This window comes from Procambarus clarkii, chromosome 5, assembly GCF_040958095.1.
Source record: "Procambarus clarkii isolate CNS0578487 chromosome 5, FALCON_Pclarkii_2.0, whole genome shotgun sequence".
Lineage (NCBI taxonomy): Eukaryota > Metazoa > Arthropoda > Malacostraca > Decapoda > Cambaridae > Procambarus > Procambarus clarkii.
In genome coordinates this window covers 24,985,917-25,013,438 of record NC_091154.1, presented here as the reverse complement: position 1 = coordinate 25,013,438, position 27,522 = coordinate 24,985,917, and the positions used below count along the sequence as shown (strand labels likewise).

At 39.4% G+C, this 27,522-nt stretch overlaps 1 protein-coding gene across 1 annotated transcript in view; it reads right to left on the bottom strand.

Annotated features, from left to right (window-relative positions):
• The window catches only part of LOC138349705 (voltage-gated potassium channel subunit beta-2-like), a 120,227-nt gene that overhangs the window by 45,515 nt on the left and 47,190 nt on the right, over positions 1-27,522 (bottom strand). Inside the window, exons 3-4 of the mRNA XM_069340045.1 lie at positions 13,849-14,056; positions 12,587-12,649 (exon numbers count right to left, since the gene is read on the bottom strand). Of these exons, the coding sequence (XP_069196146.1) occupies positions 12,587-12,649; positions 13,849-14,056 (271 nt within the window). The remainder of the gene's footprint in view (positions 1-12,586; positions 12,650-13,848; positions 14,057-27,522) is intronic.

The window sequence follows — 27,522 nt, the reverse complement described above, 5'->3', positions numbered from 1 at the left end:
AAAATCTCTAGGAAGAGATTCGGCCTGCTCCATTATCACCTATTCTACCCATATCACGTCTATATATGCAAGTACAACAGCCACAAGAACAACAACTACTACTTCCAGACGTCACGCCATTGGCCAAACAAGCAGTTTAACAGCCAATTAATAGTTAAAGAAGTCACCAGCGCTCTCTGCCCGGCCGCCGATCTGTATATATAAGGCTGCCTTGCCTAATACGAGTTAGATTACTCCTGCGTGCTCAACTGAGTAGACCCGCTAACACATCAGTACCAGATTTAGTCAGACTAGCTCACAGTATTCTGCACAATATTTTATTTTGCACCTTAATGTAACATAAATTTAATTATTCATCTTGTTTGTTTTGCACACTTTGTATTAGAGACAAGCCTGGATATTTTTGTAATTTGTTTAATTTTTTTTTTATCAGAGTAAAGTATTTTTAAATGTTTTTTTCCCCTCTGCTTTATCCTACAGTATACCTCACGGTGAAGACAACTTGCAGTTTACTTTTTTTTATTTGCTTTATGTGACTGGCATTACAGAAACTGCACGACCACCACCTTTTCCCGTCACAATATATTTTCTGAAAATGATCTTTTTTGAATAGTTTCAGTCTTAAAATCTCTAAGAAATTTCTATGATTATATGAACTCTGAAATATTTTCATAAAACTGAACTCTGAAAAAAATTAAATTTCCCCTATAATTACTCTTTAAGAACGAATAAGTGATTTTTGGTCTGAAATTCCTCCATAAGAAACCTTTAAGAACTCAGTGTCTCTTTTTTCAAACATATCTGTTTATGACCGTAGAGCTTATTTTCAGTAGGACTGGAGGGACACTTACTGGTAAGAATATTGGTATCAATATTAAATATGCTAGACTATTCTATATGATGTTCGTTAGATCTCTCGTTGATTATAATGCTCTGCACTTAATTAATTTCCCCTCCTCTGTGTTGAACAAACTTGAAGTAGTACAGAATGAAGCCATGAGGATAATTCTTGGTGCTCCAAGATGCACAAGAATCATCAACATGAGGGAAGAACTGAAGCTTCCAACCATACTAGAGAGAATAATGCAAGTCAACACTACCTTTTGCCTTAAAGTCATGAGAGACCCTACATCTCCTGCACTGCTCAGAGACAAATTATTTAGTGCTGTTAACATCCTTTTGACTGGTGCCGACATACCAACTCACTCCTTTTATGATAATTGGCTGAGCAACAATGCTTACAATCTCATTAAACTTAACATTCTTTTTAAGTGCAATCTACCTGTCTCTGATATTCCTCTTTATCTGTACCCCACCATTCAAGTATCATACACACACCTGTCACCAAGAAAGATAATGAGAATCTTGCTCTTCTCAAAGCTGCCACTCTTGAAACAATTGCCTCCTCCATCGAGAGTTTACGATCTCACGAGCACTGTGTCTACACCGACGGCTCAGTCCAATCCTTTACTGGACGGACTGCAGCAGCATGTAGGTTTTATAGAAATAATATTTGCACAAAGACTGTCAGTGTCAGGTTAAACAACTGGCTGACCTCCACACAAGCAGAACTAGCAGCATTACACCTAGCTACCAGTACATTAAAAAACATTGGAGGAGGAATAATATTCTGTGATTCAAAGTCTGCTCTTCAAGCAATCGAAAACTTCTCTTGGAAGATCGACAGCAAGAACCTCATACTCCCAATTATAAATGACCTAATTGATGCACAGAGTAAAGGGTCTCGAATCTCCTTTGTATGGATACCTTCACATATAAATATAACCCATCATAATGATACAGACATTGCAGCCAAATTAGCGTGTAACAAGTTTGAAGTTGAATTAGATCTAGGTATCCCCATCTCTGCTGTCAAAACTGTATTGCTCCAAGCATTCAGATCTGAAATGAAAGAACTTACTGACTCCCAACGACCTGAAAGTACTAGTATAAAAAGCTATGATTTGTTCAGATCTGAAACCTACATCTATGGGTAGCACAAAACGTCCACTAGACTGTGCGACACAGTGGTTGCAAGGATCAGGTTGGGTTACCGTTACCTGTGGCAGGTGGCTGCAGGTGACGGATCTCCCAATCCTGAGCACTCCAGTTGCAAACTCTGTGAGCAGGAACTACGGCACGATCTCCCGCACTACATCACTGAATGCCCAGTTATTAGACCTTCCAGACCAGTTGGCATGAGGTACCTGGAGCTTTGCAATTGCTTTATTCACTCTCGTATTCTTGAAGATATCCTCACAGTGTACCCAAAATTTGCCAGAGCAGGCTACTAAACACATGGCTCTGTATGACTAACCATCCTGCGAGATGGGGACTTGTATTACCATTGCTACCTTATTCAATCTTGTGTTGATGATATCCTCTAAATGCATCCGGAGTCTGCCAGTGCAGACTGCTTATCACATGCCTCTGTATGACTAACCATCCTGTGTGATGGGGATTTTTTAGCATCACCTAGTTAGCTTTTTTTTTTTGACACACTGTACTCCACTTCATATAGTCTAGGGTAGCTGCATTAATGCAGATGTACCTCATATATGAATAAAAAAAAAAAGGGGACTTTGTCCACGAATTTTTCGATAAGCAACTTCTATGAACTCTGAAATAATTTTCAATTTCGACCATAGGATTCCTTTAAGAACGTAGGGTCTCCTTTCGCCTCGAATTTTCCCCATAAAAAACATTAAGAAATTAAGGTTAAAACATCCAAATCGTCCCCTTTTGCCCTGAATTTCCCGCATAGGAACTCTTTAGCAACGTAATTCCCCTTTTTGCCTGGAACTTTCCCCTTGAGAAACTTTTAAGAACTTATGGTACCCTTTCACTTCACTGTATTATACACCACCGTACCATACACCACCATACCATACACCACCATACCATACATCACCGTACCATACACCACCATACCATACACAACTGTACAATACATAACCATACCATACACCACCGTACCATACGCCGCCATATAATACACCACCGTACCATACACCACCGTACCATACACCACCATACCATACAACACCGTACCATACACTACCCTACCATACACCATATCATACACCACTGTACTATACACCACCATACCATACACCACTGCACCGTACACCACCGTTCCATGTACCATTGTACCATACACCACCGTACCATACACCACTGCACCATACACCACCGTACCATACACCACTGCAACATACACCACCGGACCATACACCACTGCACCATACACCACCGTACCATACACCACTATACCATACACCACTGTATCATACACCACCATACCATACCATTCACCACTGTACCATACACCACCATTCCATACTCAACTGTACCATATACCACCGTACCATACACCACTGCACCGCACACCACCGTACCATACACCACCATACCATTCACCACTGTACTATACACCACCATACCATACACCACCGTACCATACACCACCATACCATACACAACCATACCATACAACACCATACCATTCACCACTGTACCATACACCACCATACCATACACTACCATACCATACACCATACCATACACCAACGTACCATACACCACCATGCCTTACACCACCATACCATACACCACCGTACCATACACCATCATACCATACACCATACCATACACCACTACCATACACCACCATACCATACAATACCGTATTATACACCACCGTACCATACACCACCATACCATACACCACCATATCATACACCACCATACCATTCACCACTGTACCATACACCATTGTACCATACATCATCATTCCATACACCACTGTACCATACACCACCGTACCATACACCATCGTACCATACACCACTGTACCGCATACCACCGTACCATACACCACCATACTAATCACTGTACCATACACCACTATACCATACACTTAAACAAATATCTAATGAAAATCTCACCGACCTAACAAATTCACAAAGACCTGAAAGTTGTAGCATTAAATATTATGATAGATATCGTGAGGAGACATTCACATATGGGACTAATAGAACAAGAACCCGGCAATGTGATGTTATAGTGGCCAGAATACGCCTGGGATATAGACGTATCTGGCAGCTTTCTCAAAACCCAAATGTCGAGTACACAATGTGTCAACTTTGTGAAAGAGAAAACATGCACTCTCTTGAACATTATATTGTAGAATGTCCCATACTGACTGACTTTCGCCCTCCTGGGCTGAGGTATGCTGAACTCTGTAGTTACTATATGAGTACTGGAACACTTGATGATATATTGGACTTGTATCCAAGATTGACCATGTAATATATCAATCATACAATGTATATATATGATGTAACTATATAACCTGAGCTTGTAAAAGCACCTTCATCACCTTCAGTGATTAAGTGCTTAATTGCACACTAGTTTCTTTATCAGCTACCTCACCCAGTCAGAGTAAATGAGACAAATGTATGTAAATGCATGTGTGTGTGTATATATATGTATGTATATGTGTGTGTGTGTATGTGTATGTATGGGTACAAAGTATATATGGAAGCTGATCAGAATTACATTTCACCTTTGTAAATGTACATTAATGACACTATGTAAAAGACACATCTAACACTTTATGTAAGGCATACGTAAATCTGTGTATCTATGTATTTACGTATGTAGGTTAGCTTAGCATATTAAAAGCACCGAATCACCTTCTGTGGTTGAGTGTTCAATAAACCCTTGAACTGTATGTTTAACACTTCTCTAACCCTGTCCATGGAGGACAGAAGAAAATGTATATATGCTGGTTAGCATTGTAAATGTGTGGCCACGTCTGTGGTTGAAAATAATAATAATAAAAAAAAAAAACCGTACCATACACCACCGTACCATACACCACCGTACCATACACCACCATACCATACACCACCATACCATACACCACCGTACCATACACCACCATACCATACACCACCATACCATACACCACCATACCATACACCACCATACCATACACCACCGTACCATACACCACCATACCATACCATACACCACCGTACCATACACCACCATACCATACACCACCATACCATACACCACAGTACCATACACCACCATACCATACACCACCATACCATACACCACCATACCATACACCACCATACCATACACCACCATACCATACACCACTATAACATACACCACCATACCATACACCACCGTACCATACACCACCATACCATACACCACCATACCATACACCACTATAACATACACCACCATACCATACACCACTATAACATACACCACCATACCATACACCACTATAACATACACCACCATACCATACACCACTATAACATACACCACCATACCATACACCACCATACCATACACCACCGTACCATACACCACCATACCATACACCACCATACCATACACCACCATACAATTCACCACTATAACATACACCACCATACCATACACCACCATACCATACACCACCATACCATACACCACCGTACCATACACCACCATACCATACACCACCATACAATTCACCACTATAACATACACCACCATACCATACACCACCATACCATACACCACCATACCATACACCACCATACCATACACCACCGTACCATACACCACCATACCATACACCACCATATCATACACCACCATACCATACACCACCATACCAAACACCACCATATCATACAACACCGTACCATACACCACCATACCATACACCACCATACCATACACAACCATACCATACAACACCGTACCATACACCACCGTACCATACCATACACCACAATACCATACACCACTGTACCATACACCACCATACCATACAACACCGTACCATACGCCACCATACCATACACCACCATACCATACACCACCATACCATACACCACCGTACCGCACACCACCATATCATACATCACCATACCATACATCACCATACCATACAACACCGTACCATACACCACCGTACCATACACCACCATACCATACACCACCATACCATACACCACCGTACCATACACCACCGTACCATACACGACCGTATCATACACCACCATACCATACACCACCATATCATACACCACCATACCATACACCGCCATAGTATACACCACCGTACCATACACCACCGTATCATACAACACCGTATCATACACCGCCATACCATACACCACCGTGTCATACACCACCGTACCATACACCACCGTATCATACACCACCGTACCATACACCACCATACCATACACCACCGTATCATACACCACCATACCATACACCACCGTATTATACACCACCGTGTCATACACCACCGTATCATACACCACCATATCATACACCACCGTATCATACACCACCGTACCATACACCAATATACCATACACCACCGTATTATACACCACCATACCATACTCCACCATACTATACACCACCGTATCATACAACACCATATCATACACCACCGTACCATTCACCATCACACCATACACCACCATATCATGCACCAACGTACCATACACCACCGTATCACACAACATTGTATCATACACCACCATACCATACACAACCGTACCATACACCACCATACCATACACCACCGTATCATACAACACCTTATCACACCACCATACCATACATCACCATACCATACACCACCGTATCATACAACACCGTATCATACACCACCATACCATACACCACCACACTATACACCACCATACCATACACCACCACTGTACCATACACCACACGTATCATACACCACCGTACCATACACCACTCTATCATACACCTCCGTACTATACACCACCATACCATACACCACCGTACCATTCACCACCGTACCATACACCACCATACCATACAACACTGTACCATACACCACCGTACCATACACCACCATACCATACACCACCGTACCATACACCATAATACCATACACCACCGTACCATACACCACCATGCTATACACCACAGTACCATACACCAGCGTATCATACAACACCATACAGTACACCACCATTCCATACACCACGATACCATACACCACCGAACCAAACACCAACGTACCATACACCAACGTACCATACACCACTATACCATACACCATCGTACAATTCACCACCGTATAATACACCACTGTACCATAGACCATCATACAATACACCACAATTTCATACACCACAATACCATACACCACCGTACCATACACCACTAAACCATACGCCATCGTACCATACACCACCGTACTAAGCACCACTGAACCATACACCACCGTACTAAGCACCACTGAACCATACACCACCGTACTAAGCACCACTGAACCATACACCACCGTACCATACACCAACGTACCATACACCACCGTACCATACACCAACGTACCATACACCAACGTACCATACACCACCATACCAATCACCTCCGTACCATTCACCACTGTATAATACACCACCGTACCATACACTAGCATACCATACACCACCGTACCATACACTACCGTACCATACACCACTACCATACACCACCGTATAATACACCACCGTACCATACACCACTATACCATGCAACACCATACCATACCCCACCATATCATACACCACTGTACCATACACTACTGTACCATTCACCACTGTACCATACACCACCATACCATACACCACCGTACCATACACCACCAGAGCATTCACCAGTGTACCATACTCCACCGTACCATACACCACCGTACCATACACCACCTTACCATACACCACCGTACCATTCACCACCATACCATTCACCACTGTACCATACACCACTGTACCATACACCACCGTACCATACACCATCGTACCATACATCACCGTACCATTCACCACTCTACCATACACCACTATACCATACACCACCGTACCATACATCAAGGCAAAATACACCACCGTACCATTCACCACTGTACCATACACCACCGTACCATACACCCCCGTACCATACACCACCATACCATTCATCACTGTACTGTACACCATCGTACCATTCACCACTGGACCATACACCCCTGTACCATACACCACTGTACCATACACCACTGTACCATACACGATCATACCATTCACCACTGTACCATACACCATCATACCATACACCACGTTACAATACACCACCGTACCATACACCAGCTTACCATTGACCACCGTACCATACACCACAGTACCATACACCACCAAACTATACCATACACCACCAAACCATACCATACACCACTGTACCATACGCTACCGTACCATACACCACCGTACCATACACCACTGTACCAAACAGCACCAAACTATACCATACACAACCAAACCATACCATACACCACCACACCATACCATACACCACTCTACCATACGCCACCGTACCATAGACCATCATACCATACACCACCGTACCATTCACCACCGTACCATACACCACCGTATCATACAACACCGTACAATACACAACTGTACCATACACCAGTATACCATTCACAACCGTACCATACACCGCCGTACCATACACCACTGTACCATACACAACTGTACCATAAACAGCCATACCATACACCACTGTACCATTCATCACTGTACCATACAACACTATACCATACACAACCGTACCATACTATACACCACCATACCATACCCAACCATACCATACACCACTGAACCATACACCACCATACCATATATCATAGTACCATGTAGTACCATGCACAACTGTACCATACACCACCATACCATACACCACCGTACCATACACCACGGTACCATACACCACTACCATACACCACCATACCATACACCACCTTACCATACACCACCATAACATACACCACTGTACCATACACCACCGTACCATACGCCACTGTTCCATACACCACCATACCTTACACCACCGTACTTTACACCACTATACCATACACCACCGTACCATACACCACTATACCATACACCACCGTGCCATACACCACTGTGCCTTACACCACCATACCATACACCACTGTACCATACACCACTATACCATACACCACTGTACCATACACGACTATACCATACACCACTGTACCATTCACCACTATACCATACACCACTGTACCATACACCACTATACCATACACCACCTTACTATACTCCACTGTACCATACACCACTATACCATACACCACCGTACCATTCACCACCGTACCATACACCACCATACCATACACCACTATACCATACACCACCTTGCCATACACCACCTTGCCATACACCACCGTTCCATACACCACCATACCATACACCACCATACTATTCACCACCGCACTATATATAACCATACAATACACCACCATACCATACACCACTGTACCATACACCACTGTACCATACACCACCGTAACATGTACCATTGTACCATATACCACCGTACCATACACCACCGTACAATACATAACTGTACCATACACCACCGTACAATACATAACTGTACCATACACCACCGTACAATACATAATAGTACCATATACCACCGTATAGTACACCACTGTACCATACACCACCGTACCATACACCACTGTACCATACACCACCGTACCATACATCACCGTACCATACACCACCGTACCATACACCACTATACCATACACCACCGTGCCATACACCACTGTGCCTTACACCACTGTACCATACACCACTGTACCATACACCACTATACCATACACCACTGTACCATACACGACTATACCATACACCACTGTACCATTCACCACTATACCATACACCACTGTACCATACACCACTATACCATACACCACCTTACTATACTCCACTGTACCATACACCACTATACCATATACCACCGTACCATTCACCACCGTACCATACACCACCATACCATACACCACTATACCATACACCACCTTGCCATACACCACCTTGCCATACACCACCGTTCCATACACCACCATACCATACACCACCATACTATTCACCACCGCATTATATATAACCATACAATACACCACCATACCATACACCACTGTACCATACACCACTGTACCATACACCACCTTGCCATACACCACCTTGCCATACACCACCGTTCCATACACCACCATACCATACACCACCATACTATTCACCACCGCATTATATATAACCATACAATACACCACCATACCATACACCACTGTACCATACACCACTGTACCATACACCACTGTACCATACACCACCGTAACATGTACCATTGTACCATATACCACCGTACCATACACCACCGTACAATACATAACTGTACCATACACCACCGTACAATACATAACTGTACCATACACCACCGTACAATACATAATAGTACCATATACCACCGTATAGTACACCACTGTACCATACACCACCGTACCATACACCACTGTACCATACACCACCGTACCATACACCACCGTACCATACACCACCGTACCATACACCACCGTTCCATACACCACCGTTCCATACACCACCGTACCATACACCACCGTTCCATACACCACCGTACCATACACCACCGTACCATACACCACCGTTCCATACACCACCGTTCCATACACCACCGTACCATACACCACCGTACCATACACCACCGTTCCATACACCACCGTTCCATTCACCACCGTACCATACACCACCGTTCCATACACCACCGTTCCATATACCACCGTACCATACACCACCGTACCATACACCACCGTTCCATACACCACCGTTCCATACACCACCGTACCATACACCACCGTACCATACACCACCGTACCATACACCACCGTTCCATACACCACCGTATAATACACCACTGTACCATACACCACTGTACCATACACCTCCGTACCATACACCACCGTACCATACACCACTGTACCATACACCACTGTACCCTACACCACCGTACCATACACCACTGTACCATACACCACTGTACCATACACCACCGTACCATACACCACCGTACCATACACCACTGTACCCTACACCACCGTACCATACACCACTGTACCATACACCACTGTACCATACACCACTGTACCATACACCACTGTACCCTACTCCACCGTACCATACACCACCGTTCCATACACCACCGTTCCATACACCACCGTACCATACACCACCGTACTATACACCACCGTACCATACACCACCGTACCATACACCACCGTACTATACACCACCGTACCATACACCAGCATTATTCTATTTCACAGAAAAAATGCAATATTTATCTCCTCTCGTGGAAGCTGATTTGATTAATTTTTGTCCTCCAAACTTTTGAACCCATCACCGGCACACAACAACAGTTCCATTGATCCACAGCCTTTGAGAGCGCCCCTAAAAGTGAAAGTGCTCTTCAATTCTATACAGCGGTGTTCAATTGTTCATAATGGCGATACTCCGCGCGTTGGATGAATGGGTACCGGGCTGCTATTAGGGTGGCTTGCGTTCGAACCCCCACCTTGAGGCATCATTTGAGTTTAAAGTTGATAAACTGTAGCCAAGGCTACCATACGCCGACTACAACTGGCCTAGTGTCTACCAGGGCTACCATACACTGACTATAACTGGCCTAGTGTCTACCAGGGCTACCATACGCCGACTACAACTGGCCTAGTGACTACCAGACTACCATACGCCGACTACAACTGGCCTAGTGTCTACCAGGGCTACCATACACCAACTACAACTGGCGTAGTGACTATCAGGGCTACCATACACCGACTACAACTGGCCTAGTGTCTACCAGGGCTACCATACACTGACTATAACTGGCCTAGTGACTACCATACACCAACTACAACTGGCGTAGTGACTATCAGGGCTACCATACACTAACTACAACTGGACCAGTAACTACCAGGGCTACCATACACCGACTACAACTGGCCCAGTGACTGTCAGGGCTACCATACACCGACTACAACTGGCCCAGTGACTGTCAGGGCTACCATACACTAACTACAACTGGCCCAGTAACTACCAGGGCTACCATACACCGACTACAACTGGCCCAGTGACTGTCAGGGCTACCATACATAGACTACAACTCAGGATTAAGAAACAGACATTAAAAGTACCTAGATGCAGCTATAATCACGAGCAAACTATTCATAATACTAAAACAATCGATGAATTCAGTTTTTACTAATCGTCACTGGTGACTTCTCGAAAGGTGTGTCTACGAGCAAGAAGGTAGTACAGTACTACCTAAGAAAATATTTTGAAAGTTTTCATTGAAATAAAAAATATATTTATGAAATTATAGGTGCAAATTTGGACTTGAAGGCAATTAATTAACACGAAACACAATGAATATGCAAATAATCGAGGGTACTGCAAGATACCAATCGAATTTAGCGGTATAATGTATACAGTGTAACTTTATATATACTGGCTACAGTAAAAGCTTAAATACAGGTGAATAAAATACATAAAAAATTATATACACTGACTTACGATAAAAAGCGCAACATGCACGTCATCAGTACGAATATACAAAATAAATATATGCGGTGCAGTGCAGGAGGCAGAGAAATAGTATTTACCTCGAACCGTTGGCAGTCTCGCTTCGTCTGCTGGTCTCAGAGCCTCGTCTTGTACGCTCTTTCCTTGTGTTGATAAAGAAAAATACTACATTATATACTGCAAAGTCTCCAGTGATGACCGTATTAACCACACGCTCTAAGGCCATCCATCTAATCCTCTGCCTAATTTCATTCTGAACACCACGCGTCAGTAATCCTGTATATATATTATATAATATATGTATATATATATATATATATATATATATATATATATATATATATATATATATATATATATATATATATATATATATATATATATATATATATATATATATATATATATATATATATATATATATATATATATATATATATTCTAGCACACATCTTCCTTATTTGTCTCATGTTCTTTACTTGCGAAGTTTATATATTAACTCTCAAAAGTTAAATTTTTTGTTTCATTTGCCCTACGGCCGCTAAGAGAGGCGTTTCGTTGACTCATGTCATCGTTTTCAAGAGCAGTGAAATGGATACAATTTAGCTGAAGCAGCTAAGGCTAAGGTTAAGTAAAGTGTTGCATAGGTCAGTGGCCTTCTGTAGTTTTGTTACGTGTTATGTTTGCTGAGGCAGTGTGTGCTGGACCCTCAGGATGGTCAAATGTTTCTGAGAGTAATCTGGCTGTCAATAGCTGAGTAAGATTTTTGATTTGTAGTGCTTCGACCATGTCTAATCTTTTATTGTCATATCTGTTGATTATTTCGGTGTGTTTGTCAGATTATCTCTGGTGCAGCTCTGGTTGTCAGGATTTCTCTGATGCTGTTCTGGTTTGGTGTAGAAATGACAGGCTCTTTGATCGAACTGTGTTCTTTGTGCATTGTGAGGCCATATCTGAATTGAATGTTAACTTTGGAAAGTGAATTTTTGAACTTCATTCTCAAGTCAAGAAAAAATTATAAAACATAGAAAAGATTGGTGCTAGAAATATTGGTCTAACTCCATTCTGTAATATTCAATATACTTTTCGTAACTAGATTCTAATCTAGGTGGGAGTCGGAGCCACATGTTCGGCCGCAGAAGATTTCAGGGAAGAGTCACATGTTGATAAGAGTGACTGTCAGAAAGTTTGACTAAAGTTGTGAGAGAGGAAGCAGGCAGCTGTGCAGCGGCCGTAGTTCCAACCCACGCTATCAGCGACCTCAAGATAAAAGGGCGAACACAGACGAGAACAGAAATAAATAGTGATTTAGAAAATAGAATTAGAACGAAAATGATCTTACTTCGAGTTCCAGTAGACCTTGGTGATGACGTGGTAGGACGTCCTCCTCCAGCCCTTCTTCTTGAGGATGTTTCCAAGCTGTACCTCGGCTCTACCTCCACTGTAGGCCTCACTGAGGTCGAACAGGTTGATCCCGGCATCGTAGGCCACTGTGATGATCTCCTCAGCTGTCTCCTCCGTCACCTGGGGGCTGAACGTCACCCAGGTACCTGTGGAGAGTGATTAGTCTGAGGGCTTGTCCAGGTACCTGTGGACAGGCCTTAGTCTGAAGGCTTGGCTAGGTACCTGTGGACAGTCCTTAGTCTGAGGGCTTGCCCAGGTACCTCTGGAGAGTGCCTGCCATGGGCAAAATATCCACTTAGCGTTATGTTAGTTATGGCCAATAGTTGTAGACCAGAACAAAAACACAGAGCTAATCATTGTTATTAATTGACCCCGAGCTATGCAGCCCCTTGAAACAGAGAGACTGTCAGGATAAATAAATATATTGAATAACCTCTTAAACAATAATTTGACGTTAGAAAATCATTTATATTTTTGTTACTTAGCAGATAGCTCGGATAAATTAGGTAATCAAAAAGTTAATATCAAAGAGTTTAATGGAGAGTGGGCATCACATTCGGCGCAGCCAGAGACCCAGCTGGAGGCAAAGCGACGTCAACTGAGGCAGTCTACCAAAACAAAGCCTCATGGTGGGACTCCTGGTTCAAGCTTGACGCGGAGCGGACGTCTGGACGCCTCCTCCGCCCAACCCATCCTCCAAACAATGACCCAAAAGTGATTCCATGCACCCGCCAAACCGCCTGTTTGTGAATGAATAAAGTTACACATGACTCACAACTGATTTCGTTCGAACATTTCCAGAACAAGTGTTTCATTGACGAATTTTGTTCGAACCACAACGCTATAAATGCTTCACCCACGTACTACAAATACAAATAATCGCCAACAGAACCAAAACATCTAACCTAACCTAACCTATGCCTATATATGCACAAATAAGCTAATATATTATAATAATAAATTATGTTTGAGAAAATTTCCGTTTTGAATGAACAGCATGTAAAAGTTTATGAATGCGTCTGTGGGGTCGACCACTGGATGTAATGGATTTGAGTCGAGGATGGGTTGTCTCCGCCTGGAAGCCACCGGTTCACGTTTGGTTTTTCGATTTTGGATTTGATACTGCCGTTTAGCATTCCTCTTCAACGGTCCGGTTTGTACAACTCCAGGCGCACATATCGCCTTGGGTCACCGGGTTGTTGATAGATTTTTTTTTTACGTGTTCTGGTTGGTTCTCCCGGCGGGGTGACGGTGTCTGTCGCCGGCTTGGCCGAGAGGTGCCGGAAGTTGGTGGGTTTTGGTGGGCTCCTGGTGGAGCCCAACGCCCACCCTCAGCCGTGGTGGGCGGATGGTTTCTGCTCTGCCGAGGAAGCACTATATGACTTTTGCGTTTTAGCTGGGAGCCGAGTTTTTGGTTTTACTACCTGGTGTTCTCTGTGTGGGACGGCCCGGTGCTTGTTACCCTGAAAGACTCCTGGGGCTCCCCCAATCATCTGCCTGTCTGCGTTTCTTTGCCGCGAGGCATATCAGTTTCCAGTGATTGGCGTCACTCGTTTCACGATTCGGCTTGGCGTTTCACCTTTCCAGGCTTCGGGATTAACCCTTTACGGGTACGCTGGGGCGCATCCGATCCCACGATCGTCGTCGCCCATAAATTAAATAAACAATAAGCCTCACGGTGTGTGGTGCTGATTTTCATCTCTTGGAGACGAAAAAACGCAGAAAGTCTATAATAAGTAATTACTTTCACCCAGTTTAATTATTAAAGTGTAATAGGCTGGATACAAGATAAATAAAGAAGTGTAAGAGTGTGTAATAGAATCAGTGAACCACTATAGACGCCATTACTACACCAAACTACTTCCCACTTCACCATTGTTCCTCGCCTCAGTTAAGTACTTAACTTACAGTGCCCAGCCCGCTAAGAGGGCTATTAAAAGTCCTAACAAATTAACCAAAGAGTTTGGGCACCCGTTTTTCTGCCGTCAAATTTAAGGGACGGTTTGTGGTACATTAGACTTCTTTCAGGATCGTTTCGAAAATGTTATATTTATGCCATTAATCGTTTGTGTGTAAGCTTTTGGACATTTAGCGGGCTTACAGAACATCAAGAGGTTTGTGTCAGTTGCAGACTTTGCAGTAATAACTAAACTAGCTAAGTCAATAAACCCTTAACAGTTTTTCAACTGAATTTGGGATTAACTCAGTGATATACTGGAACAAATTAATTTAACTCAGTGATAGTTAATTTAATAGGTAATCTTTATTATTGAAAATATAAGCTAGGTAAGCTAGTAATTAATTAATTTACCAGTGTTTGCTGCACTTTAATGTTATTTAATCCTTAATAAGAATTTAATAAAGATATTGCTGGTAGGTGTGAGGGAACAGGGGTCACCCTCTCTGGACTTTGCTCACTCCCCACACTTAACCAACCCAAGGCTACCATCTTCAAGTTGTTTTGTTTGTTTAATTCTCGCAGAAATACTCCAGGAGTAGGAACACAGTACTCATTGTATAAACTCGCCTTGAAGGACAACCAATTCTACTGCTACGTTGGTGACTCATATAAGCTTGTAAGCTTGTAAGATAAGTGTGTAAGCTTGAGAATACTCTGAGTGTACTCATATTGAGTACGTTGCTTGTGACGTAGAGAGTGAGTAAGACCAGGAAAGAGAGCCTCAGGGTACTGAGTCACAAGCCCTTGCTGAGTGTCAGGACTCTCAAAGCACGAGCTCATTAACATACAAAACCACGACATATTTTCTCTTTGTTTACATTGAATAAACTGTTTATGGGCATCGAAACTCCCCAATCAAGTGTAATTTTTGTTATAAACACCATCCTGATGAATATGAGCTCATAGACTGTTTAATATATGTAAACAAAGCCTCGAAGGATTGAGAAAAGAAGTACTAGTTTCGTTTCCTTGATGCGCAACTGCTTGATAAGTCCTAGTAGTGGTAAGTGCCCGCTGGTGACCAGTACTTGGGTGCTCTGACAGTAGTGGTCACACTGTTAATGGGGTCCTGTTTAGAGTACATGGTATCTGAAGAGAGGGTCGCCCAAGTACAGTAGAGAGTATTCTTAGTAGGTTACAGTGGAGGAGGGGAAGGGAGGGAGAGAGAGAGAGAGAGGGGGGGGAGGAGGGGGGCAGGCTCTGGGCTGTGGTAAAATTTTTTTACAGTAGGCAAAGGCACCAACAGTGTGGATCTGGGCAACTATACGACTGATCAATATAACACTGATTACATAATTGATCAACATAACACTGATGAACATAACACTGATCAAAATAAATCGGACAAAATAACACTGATCAACTATAACACATATAAACTATAAAACTGATCAACATAACACTGATCAAAATAATATTGACCAAATAACACTGATGAACATAACATTGATCAACCTAACACTGATCAACATAACACTGATCAAAATAACACTGATCAAATTAGCACTGATTAACCTAACACTGATAAACATGACACCGATCAACATAACACTGATGAAAATAACACTGATCAACCGAACACTGATCAACATAACAGTGATTAACATAATACATCAATAAGAAACTGATCAACCTAACACTGATCATTATAACACTGATCAACATAACACTGATAAACCTAACACTGATCATATATAACACTGATAAACGTAACATAGATCAAAATAATACTGATCAATCTAACACTGATCAACCTAGCACTGATCATATATAACACTGATCCACTATATCACTGATTAACATAACACTGATCAACAATAACACTGATAAACAATAACACTGATCAACATAACACTGATCAACATAACATTAATCTACTATAACACTGATCAGTATAACACTGATCAAAATAACACTGAACAGCCTAACAATGGTCAACATAAAACTGATCAATATATCACAGATCAACAGTAACACCGATTACCATAACATAAAACTGATGAACATAACACTGATTCATAACACTGAAAATCATAACTGATCAACATAACACTGATCAACAAAATACTGACCTACATAAAACTGATCAACCATAACACTGATTAACATAACACTGAACAACAAAACACTGATTAACATAACACTGATCAACTATAACACTGATCAACCAAACACTGATCAACCTAACACTGACCAAAATATCAATGAGCAGCATAACACTGATCAACATGACACTGAATAATACAACACTGATCAACATAACACTGATCAACTTAAAATTGAATAACTATAACACTGACAAACATTACATTGATCAACAAAACACTGATCAACATAACACTGATCAACATAACACTAATCAACAGTAACACTAATCAACTAAATCATTGATCAACATAACACTGATCAATAATAAGACTGACCAATATAGCACTGATCAAACTAACACCGATCAGCCTAACATTGATCAAAAAACACTGATCAATATAATTGATGAAAATAACACAGTTCAACCTAACACTGACAAACATAACACTGATCAAAATAACACTGATTGAAATGACACTGATCAAAATAGCACTGATCAACCAAACACTGATCAACATGAAACTGACCAACATAACACTGATAAAAAAACACTGATCAACCTAACACTAATACACATAACACTGATCAAAATAACCCCCAATCAAAATAACACCGATAAACATAAGACGGACCAACCTAACACTGATCATATATAACACAGATCAAATATAACACTGATCAACAAAACACTGATCAACAATATTACTGATCAACAATAACACTGATCAACTATAACACTAATCAACTATAACACTGATCAACAATAACACTGATCAATATAACATTGATCAACTATAACACTTATCAACCTAACACTGATCAACTATTATACTGATCAACTATATCACTGATCAAAATAACACTGATCAACATAACACAGATCAACTATAACACTGATCAACAATAACACTGAGCAACCTAACACTGATAAACATAACACTGATCAGTGTAACAGTGATCAAAATAACACTGAAAACACTAACACTGATCAACATAAAACTAACACTGATCAACATAAAACTAACACTGATCAACTCAACACTGATCAACATAACACTGAAAACATAACACTGATACATAACACTGATCAATATAACACTGATCTACATAACACTGATAAACTATAACACTGATCAACATAACACTAATCAACAAAGTACTGATAACATAGCACAAATCAGCATAAACCTGATCAACTATAAAGCTGATCAATATAGCACTGATCAAACTAACACAGATCAACCTAACATTGACCAAAAAACACTGATCAATATAACATTGATGAAAATAACACTTTTCAACCAAACACTGACAAACATAACACTGATCAAAATAACACTGATACACATAACACTGATCAAAATAACCCCCAATCAAAATAATACTGATTAACCTAACTCTGATTAACTATTAAACTGATCAAATATATCTCTGATCAAAATAACATTGATCAACATAACACATATCAACTATAACACTTATCAACCGAACGCTGATGAACATAACACTGATCAGTATAACAATGATCAAAATAACATTGAACAGCCTAACAATTATCAACATAAAACTGATCAATAAATCACAGATCAACAATTACACCGATTACCATAACACTGATCAACATCAAACTGATGAACATAACACTGATAAATGACACTGAAAAACATAACATTGATCAACATAACACTGATCAACATAACACAGATCAACAAATTACTGATCAACATAACACTGATTACTATAACACTGATCAGCATAACATTGAACAACAAAACACTGATTAACATAACACTAATAAGCATAAAACAGATCAACTATAACACTGATCAACATATCAATGATCAACTATAACACTGATCAACATATCAATGATCAGCATAACACTGATCAACGTGACACTGATCAACACAACACTGATCAACATAACTGATTAATAAAAAAATGATCAACAAAACACTGATCAACATAACACTGATCAACATAACACTAATCAAGAGTAACACTAATCATCTAAATCACTGATCAACATAACACTGATCAACAATAACACTGATCAATATAGCACTGATCAAACTAACACTAAACAACCTAACACTGATAAAAAAACACTGATCAATATAACATTGAGGAAAATAGCACTGTTCAATCTAACAATGACAAACATAACATTAATCAAAATAACACTGATCAAAATGACACTGATCAAAATAGCACTGATCAACCTAACATTGACCAACATGACATTGAGCAACATAACAATGATCAAAATAACACTGATACTCATACCACAGATCAAAATAACCCCCAATCAAAATAACACTGATCAACCTAACACAGATCAACCTAACACTAATCATATATTACACTAGCTCACTGTATCACTGATCAACATAACACTGATCAACAATAACACTAATCAACAAAAAAAATCAATAAAAACACTGATAAACTATAACACTGATACACTATAACACTGATCAACAATAATACTGATCAACATAACACTGATCAATGATAGCACTAATAAACTTAACACTGATCAACTATTTCACTGATCATCTATATCACTGATCAAAATAACACTGATCAACATAACACAGATCAACTATAGCACTGTTCAACTATAACACTGATCAGCCTAACACTGATGAACATAACACTGATCAGAATAACACTCAACAAAATAACACTGAACATCCTAACTCTGATCAACATAAAACTAACACTGATCAACTCAACACTGATCAACATAACACTAATCAACAAAACACTGATAACATAACACTAATCAGCATAAAACTGATCAACTATAACAATGATCAACCTAACACTGATCAACATAATAATGATCAGCATAACACTAATCAACATAACACTGATCAACACAACACTGATCACCGTAACACTGAAACATGAAATTAATCAACTGTAACACTGACAAACATACATTAGCATAACACAAATCAACATAACTCTGATTAGCATAACACTGATCAACCTAACACTGATAAATAGTACCACTAATCAACGTAGCATTGATCATCATAACACTAATCAACATAACATTGATCAAAATAACACTGATCAACAAAACACTCATCAACATAAAATTTATCAACCTAACACTGATCAACCTAACACTGATCAAAATAACACTGATCAATATATCACTGAACAAAATAACACTGTTCAACCTAACACTGATCAACATAACAATGATCAACAAAAAATGATCAATATAACACTGATCAATATGACACGGATCAAAATAACACTGATCAACGTAACACTGATCAAAATAACACAGATCATCATAACACTGATCAACCTAACACTAACCATGCTAACACTGATCAAATTTAACACTGATCAACATAACACTGATAAACCTAACACTGATAATATATAACACTGATAAACTTAACCCAATCAAAATGACACTGATAAACTTAACACAATCAAAATAACACTAATAAATCTAACACTGATCAACCTAACACTGATCATATATAACACTGATCCACTATATCACTGATTAATATAACACTGATCAACAATATCTTTGATCAACAATAACACTGATCATCTATAACGTTGATCAAAATTGCACTGATCAATATAACATTCATCAACAATAACACTGATCAGTATAACACTGATCAAAATAACACTGAACAGCCTATCAATGATCAACATAAAACTGATCAATACATTACTGATCAACAATAACGCCGATTACCATAACACTGATCAACATAAAACTGATGAACATAACATTGATACATAACACTGAACAACATAACATTGATACATAACACTGAACAACATAACACTGATCAACACAACACTGATCAACATAATACTGATCAACAAAACACTGATAAACCATAACACTGATCAACATAACACTGATCAACATAATACTGATCAACATAACACTGATTAACCGTAACACTGATCAACATAACACTGAACAACAAAGCACTGATTAACATAACACTGATCAGCATAAAACTGACCAATTATAACACTGATCAACCTTGCACTGATCAACATATCAACGATCAGCATAACATTGATCAACATGACACTGATCAATACAACACTGATCAACATAACACTGATCAACTTAATATTTGATCAACTATAACACTGACAAACATTACATTGATCATCAAAACAGTGATCAGCATAACACATCAACATAACACTAATCAACAGTAACACTAATCAACTAAATCATTGATCAACATAACACTGAACAATAATAACACTAATCAATATAGCACTGATCAAAATAACACTGATCAACCTAATATTGATCAAAAACACAAATCAATATAACACTGATGAAAATAACATTGTTCAACCTAACACTGACAAACATAACACTGATCAAAAAACACTGATCGAAATGACACTGATGAATATAGCACTGATCAACCTAACACTAATCAACATGAAACTGACAAACAAAACACTGATAAAAAACACTAATCAACCTAACACTAATACACATAACATTGATCAAAATAATCCCCAATCAAAATAACACTCATAAACCTAACACGGATCAACCTAACACTGATCAATATAATACTGGTTCACTAAATCTCTGATCAACATAACAATGATCAACAATAATACTGATTAACAATATCACTGATCAACTATAACACTAATCAACTATAACAATGATCAACAATAACACTGATCAACATAACATTGATCAACTATAACATTGATCAACCTAACACTGATCTACTATTACATTGATAAAATAATACTGATCAACACAACACAGATCTACTATAACACTGATCAATTATAACACTGATCAACCTAACACTGATTAACCTAACACTGATCAACCTAACACTGATTAACCTAACACTGATGGACATAACACTGATCAACCTAACACTGATTAACCTAACACTGATCAACCTAACACTGATTAACCTAACACTGATGGACATAACACTGATCAGTGTAACACTGATCAAAATAACACTCAAAACACTAACACTGATCAACATAAAACTCACACTGATCAACTCAACACTGATCAACATAACACTGATACATAACACTGATCAATATAACACTGATCAACATAACACTAATCAACAAAATACTGATAACATAGCACTAATCAGCATAAAACTGATCAACTATAACACTGATCAACTATAAAGCTGATCAATATAGCACTGATCAAACTAACACTGATCAACCTAACATTGATCAAAAAGCCCTGATATATATATAATATTGATGAAAATACCACTGTTCAACCCAACACTGACAAACATAACACTGATCAAAATAGAACTGATTAACCTAACACTGGTCAATATGACACTGACCAACATAACACTGAACAAAATAACACTGATCAACCTAACACTGATACACATAACACTGATCAACCTAACACTGATACACATAACACTGATCAAAATAACCCCCAGTGAAAATAACACTGATCAACCTAACACTGATCAAATATATCACTGGTTAACTAAATCACTGATCAACAATAATACTGATCAACAATAATACTGATCAACAATAACATTGATCAACTATAACACTGTTACGGACCCGAGTCCAGCGTCGTAGCACAGAGCAGTGACGACAACGCCATCTGTGAGTCAGCTCCCGAAACCCCCTCCAAATGGACAAAGCCATCTAGTGAGGACGGGATATTTCGGCCACAGGTGCTGGATTCTCGTCTTAATCAGCTCGTAACATAGCCGCTGCTGACCTCTGGTGAGGTGGCGCTTAGACAGCAACGCCATCTATGGAGTGGATAGGTGGACGTTTGTGTCTAAGCCTGTAAGTGAGGTTCCCTAGTCCCAGTACTAATGACGTGTCTGATTACAGAGTCGACCTGGGACTGCTGTATTGGACGATGGATCAGTCTACCCAAGGCAGCCAAGGTCTCTTCACTAGTCTGCTGAAGAAACAGTGAGTCAACCCCGGACGAACACTGTTGAGAGTGTTAGCCTGCCTGTGACGTGGCAGTATCAGGAATCGCCTTATCCGGGGCTGGCTGGTGGAAGAGACTAGCCACTGTGGTACTGAGAGAGGAGAGTGATCAGCGGAATCACACGAGGCTCCTGCCTAGGGCTTGCAACCCTAGTATCGGTCGTGGAGTGGCCTATACAGCGGAGCTGATTGGAACCTGCCAGCTACAGGCTGGATTGTGGTTGAAGGCCTCCACGACGGAGCACCCAGTGGGACTGTGTTTTGGCTGGCCTGTGGCCAGGGTAGATTCGCCGAGAGGATTCATCGTGGGCCACGGAGGAAGGAACCAGGCCTACCCAGAGAGTGCGCACCATGGAGCATCCTGTGTCTTCAGAGGAAGACAACTTTGTATATTTTCGTGTAGTTATAAACCCCGTGTGATTGTTATTTATTTATATAGTGGTGGTGTAATTATATATATAAACCAGAGCATTTGTATCCCTCCCCCTTTAATTTAACTTGCGTTACGGAACACATCCCTTGAAAACCTCTACTAACTTGGGGCCGGATTCCCAAATTCTAATAACACCAGAAAAGAACCCGGTTACGTCCCAGTAGGGCCGTAACAAACACTGATCAACTATAACACTGATCAACAATAACACTGATCAACAATATCACTGATCAGCATAATATTGATCAACTATAACACTGATCAACCTAACTCAGATTAACTATTAAACTGATCAACTATATCACTGATCAAAATAACATTGATAAACATAACTCAGATCAACTATAACACTGATCAAATATAACACTGATCAACCTAAGACTGATGAATATAAAACTGATCAGTGTAACTCTGATCAAAATATCACTGAACGCCCTAACACTGATCAACTCAACACTGAAAAACATAACACTGATCTACATAACACTAATCAGCATAAAACTGATCAACTATAACACTGATCACCCTAACACTGATCAACCTAACAATGATCAGCATAACAATGATCAGCATAACAATAATCAACATAACACTGATCAACACAACACTGATCATCGTAACACCGATAAACATAAAATTAATGAACTATAACACTGACAAAGATTACATTGATCAACATAACACTGATCATCATAACTCTGACCAGCATAACACTGATCAACCTAACACAGATCAATAGTACCACTAATCAACTTAGCATTGATCATCATAACACTGATCAACATAACATTGATCATCATAACTGATCAACATAACATTGATCAAAAATACACGATCAACATTAACACTGATCAAACACTAATCAACATAAAATTTATCAACCTAACACTGATAAAAATAACACTGATCAATATTACACTGATCAAAATAACACTGCTCAATCTAACACTGATCAAAATAACAATGATCAACATAACAATGATCAACACAACACTGACCCAAATGACACTGATCATGCTAATACTGATCAACATTATACAGATCAAAACAACACTGATAAACCTAACGCTGATCAGCATAACACTGATCATAACACTGGTCAACCTAACACTGATCATATATAACACAGATCCACTATATCACTGATTAACATAATACTGATCAACATAATACTGATCAACATAACATTCATCAACTATAACACTAATCACCCTAACACTGATCAACTAAAACACAGGACAACTATATGTCACTGATCAAGATAACACTGATCAAAATAACACTGATCAACATAACACAGATAAACTATAACACTGATCAACTATAACACTTATCAACCTAATACTGATGAACAAAACACTGATCAGTAGAGCAATGATCAAAATAACACTGAACAGCCTGACAATGATCAACATAAAATTGATCAATAAATCACAGATCAACAATAACACTGATTACTATAACACTGATCAACATAACATTGAACAACAAAACACTGATTAACATAACACTAATAAGCATAAAACTGATCAACTATAATACTGATCAACCTAATGCTGATCAACATATCAATGATTAGCATAACACTGATCAACATGACACTGATCAACACAACACTCATCGACATAAAATTGATAAAAAATACACTGATCAACATCACACTGATTAACATAACACTAATCAACAGCAACACTAATCAACTAAATCATTGATCAACATAACACTGATCAACAATAACACTGATCAGTATAGCACTGATCAAACTAACACTAATCAACCTAACATTGTTGAAAAGACATTGATCAATATAACATTGAGGAAAATAACACTGTTCAACCTAACAATGACAAGCAACACTGATCAAAATAACACCGATCAAAATGACACTGATCAAAATAGTACTGATCAACCTAACATTGATCAATATGACACTGAACAACATAACAATGATCAAAATAACACAGATCAAAATAACACTGATCAACCTAACACTGATCAACTATAACACTGATCAACTATGACACTGATCAACAATAATACTGATCAACATAACACTGATCACCTATAGCAGTGATCAACCTAACACTGATCAACTATAACACTGATCAACTATGACACTGATCAACAATAATACTGATCAACATAACACTGATCACCTATAGCAGTGATCAACCTAACACTGATCAACTTTTTCACTGATCAACTATAACACTGATCAACCTAACACCGATAAACATAAAATTACATATAAAACATACATAAACATATAAAACTGAACATAACACTGATCAGAATAACACTGATCAAAATAACACTGAACATCCTAACACTGATCAACATAAAACAAACACTGATCAACTCAAAACTGATCAATATAACACTGAAAAACATTATACTGATACATAACACTGATCAACATAACACTGAAAAACATAACAATGATAAATAACACTGATCAATATAACACTGATCTACATAAAACTGATCAACTATAACACTGATCAACATAACACTAATCAACAAAACACTGATTACAAAACACTAATCAGCATAAAACTGACCAACGATAACAATGATCAACCTAACACTGATCAACATAATAATGATCAGCATAACACTAGTCATCATAGCACTGATCAACAAAAACACTGATCAAAATAACACTGAAAAGCCTAATAATGATCAACATAAAACTGATCAATATATCACAGGTCAACAATAACACCGATTAAACTAACACTGATCAACATAAAACTGATGAACATAACACTGATACATAACACTGAACAACATAACACTGATCAACCTAACACTGATCAACATAATACTGATCAACATAACACTGATCAACTATAACACTGATCAACATAACAATGAACAACAAAACACTGATTAACATAACACCGATCAGCATAAAACTGATCAGTTATACACTGATCAACCTAACACTGATCAACATATCAATGATGAGTATAACGCTGATCAACATGACATTGATCAACACAACATTGATCAACATAATACTGAACAACATATCAATTATCAGCATAACACTGATCAACATGACACTGACCAACACAACACTGATCAATATAACACTGATATACATATAATTTATCAACTATAACACTAATCAA